The following is a 2,333-nucleotide window of genomic DNA, read 5'->3' on the forward strand; positions in this document are numbered from 1 at the left end:
CTGTAGTCCCAGCTACTTGGGAGGCTGAGGCAGGAGACTCACTTGAGCCCAGGAGTTGGAGGTTGCTGTGAGCTGTGATGCCACGGTACTCTACCTAGGGCAATAGCTTGAGGCTCTGTCTCAAAAAAAAAAACTCAGGTTAGGGACTGAATTTTTTTTTCTTTTTTTTAGGCAGAGTCTCAAGCTGTTGCCCTGGGTAGAATGTTGTGGCATCATAGCTCACAGCAACCTCAAACTCTTGGGCTCAAACAATTCTTGCCTCAGCCTCCCAAGTAGCTGGGACTATAGGCACCCCCCACAACATCTGGTTATTTTTAGATACAGGGTCTCGCTCTTGCTCAGGCTGGTCTAGAACCTATGAGCTCAGGCAATGCACCTACCTCAGCCTCCCAGATTGCTAGGATTACAGGTGTGAACCACCATGCCTGGACATGGACTGAATATTGTGTGTAGTATAGAGTTAGCCTGTTTCCTAGAAGGGTTGGATTGATGTATTTGCAGACAATGGAATTACTTTATCAGAGACAAAGGAAGAATAGATAACTTAAGATTTATTCATTGGATTCCACAATGGTTCACTAGAATAGCATTTTCCTTTCTGCTGTCCTCAGGTTGTTTGGAATGGACCTGAACAAGGTGACCCACAGTAGGCTGGCAGCACTTCGATTAACAAAACCTTACTTAGACATTGGCTGCTGAGAGGCCCTGCCAGCTCCTGTCTCCCAGAGGTTGGGACAGGGGAAGATGGGAGTCATCTATCTTCACAACACAGTGTAAGGATCTGGTGCTTTAATTCTTCAAGGGACAAATGCCACCTGCAGATCTGCTGGGGATAGAAGTAACCAGTGTCTGATGCAGCTTTCATTTTGATGATGCTGGTGCACACGAAGAGCTCAGGGCAAGGCATGACGACTGGGAGAGGCTTGAAGGATAGTGACCGGAGATGAGAAAGCTAGGACTACTGCAGAGCAGGGGCTCTTTGAGGAGGGCAATCCTGCCCCCTAGAAAGTTGGGTTGCCAGCATCGGAAGTTTTACCGTGGGCTGGATACCACTGCCATCTAGCGGACATAGGGAGGAACTGCGTCTCAACAACCTGCGAGGTGTTCCAAAGCGTTTGGCCCCAAATGCCAATTGTGTCCAAATCTAGGAAACTCTGTCCTCAAAGAGGTTAATTTTGCAAGATAGTAAGGGAACTGAGCATTTGGGAAGAACCTGGGTGCAGGTCAACCATGGGTGCCTTGGCACCCATGCACAGTGTTTACCACACTGGCCATAAACACCGAGGCTGGCAGGTTCGAACCCAGCCCAGGCCACCTAAGCAACAATGATAACTGCAACAGACAAACAGCTGGGCGTTGTGGCTGACGCCTTTAGTCCCAGCTCCTTGGGAAGCTGAGGTAAGAGAATCGCTTGAGCCCAAGAGTTTGAGGTTGCTGTGAGCTGTGACCACACAGCACTCTACCTAGGGTGACATAGTGAGATTCTGCCTCAAAAAATTAAAAAATAAAAGAACACTTGTTATGGTAACAAGCCTAACAATAATCAAGTGTGAGGGATGATGCATGAAATCTTGTCCTGTGCTCTGACTGCCCTGCTGCCCCCCAGCCCCCAGACCATGACTGGACACTTGCCAAGGCCCAACACTGACAGCCCAATCTGTAGGCTGGCTAATAACCTACACCATGCTGTGGATGAAAATACAGAACCACACCAGCATGGTGGCTCATGTTTGTAATCTCAGCACTTTGGGAGGCCAAAGCAGGAGGACTGATTGAGCTCAGGAATTCGAGACCAGCCTGAGTAAGAACAAGACCCAATCTACTAAAAATAGAAAAACTTGGCTCCGTGCCAGTAGGTCACTGGTTAGGGGACCAGCCACATATACTGGGGCTGGCAGGTTCGACCCCCACCCGGGCCTGCTAAATAATGATGACAACAATAAACCACAATACTTTTACCAAGTGCAACATAATGAAACTCTGTCTCAAAAAAAAAGAAAAGAAAAGAAATAGAGGATGGCGCCTGTGGCTCAAGGAATAGGGGTGGTGGGTTCAAACTTGGCCCTGGCAAAAAAAAAAAAGTAGAAAAACTAGCTGGGTGTTATGGTGGGCACCTTAGTCTCAACTGCTGGGGAGGCTGAAGAAGGAGGATCACTGGAGCCCAGGATTCTGAGGTTGCTGTGAGCCTGGGCAAAAGAGTGACAGTCCGTCTCAAAAAAACCCAAAACATAACCTTACAACCCATGAGGTCAGACACTGATGCACTTTTCTGATAGAGATCAATAAATGGCCCAACAGTAGCAAATAAAACCCAATGCCTTGGCTCGGCGCCT

The 2,333-nt window shown here is 48.2% G+C and overlaps 1 protein-coding gene across 1 annotated transcript in view; it reads left to right on the forward strand.

Moving 5' to 3' along the window:
• Positions 1-1,096, forward strand: part of NLRP12 (NLR family pyrin domain containing 12) — a 28,718-nt gene extending 27,622 nt beyond the window's left edge. Inside the window, exon 9 of the mRNA XM_003801585.2 lies at positions 612-1,096. Coding sequence (XP_003801633.2) covers positions 612-699 — 88 coding nt within the window. The 3' untranslated portion in view covers positions 700-1,096. The remainder of the gene's footprint in view (positions 1-611) is intronic.
• The last annotated feature ends 1,237 nt before the right edge of the window (positions 1,097-2,333 follow it).

The sequence above is a fragment of the Otolemur garnettii genome, unplaced genomic scaffold (genome assembly GCF_000181295.1).
Source record: "Otolemur garnettii isolate 467f Iridium unplaced genomic scaffold, OtoGar3 scaffold00212, whole genome shotgun sequence".
Taxonomy (NCBI): Eukaryota; Metazoa; Chordata; class Mammalia; order Primates; family Galagidae; genus Otolemur; species Otolemur garnettii.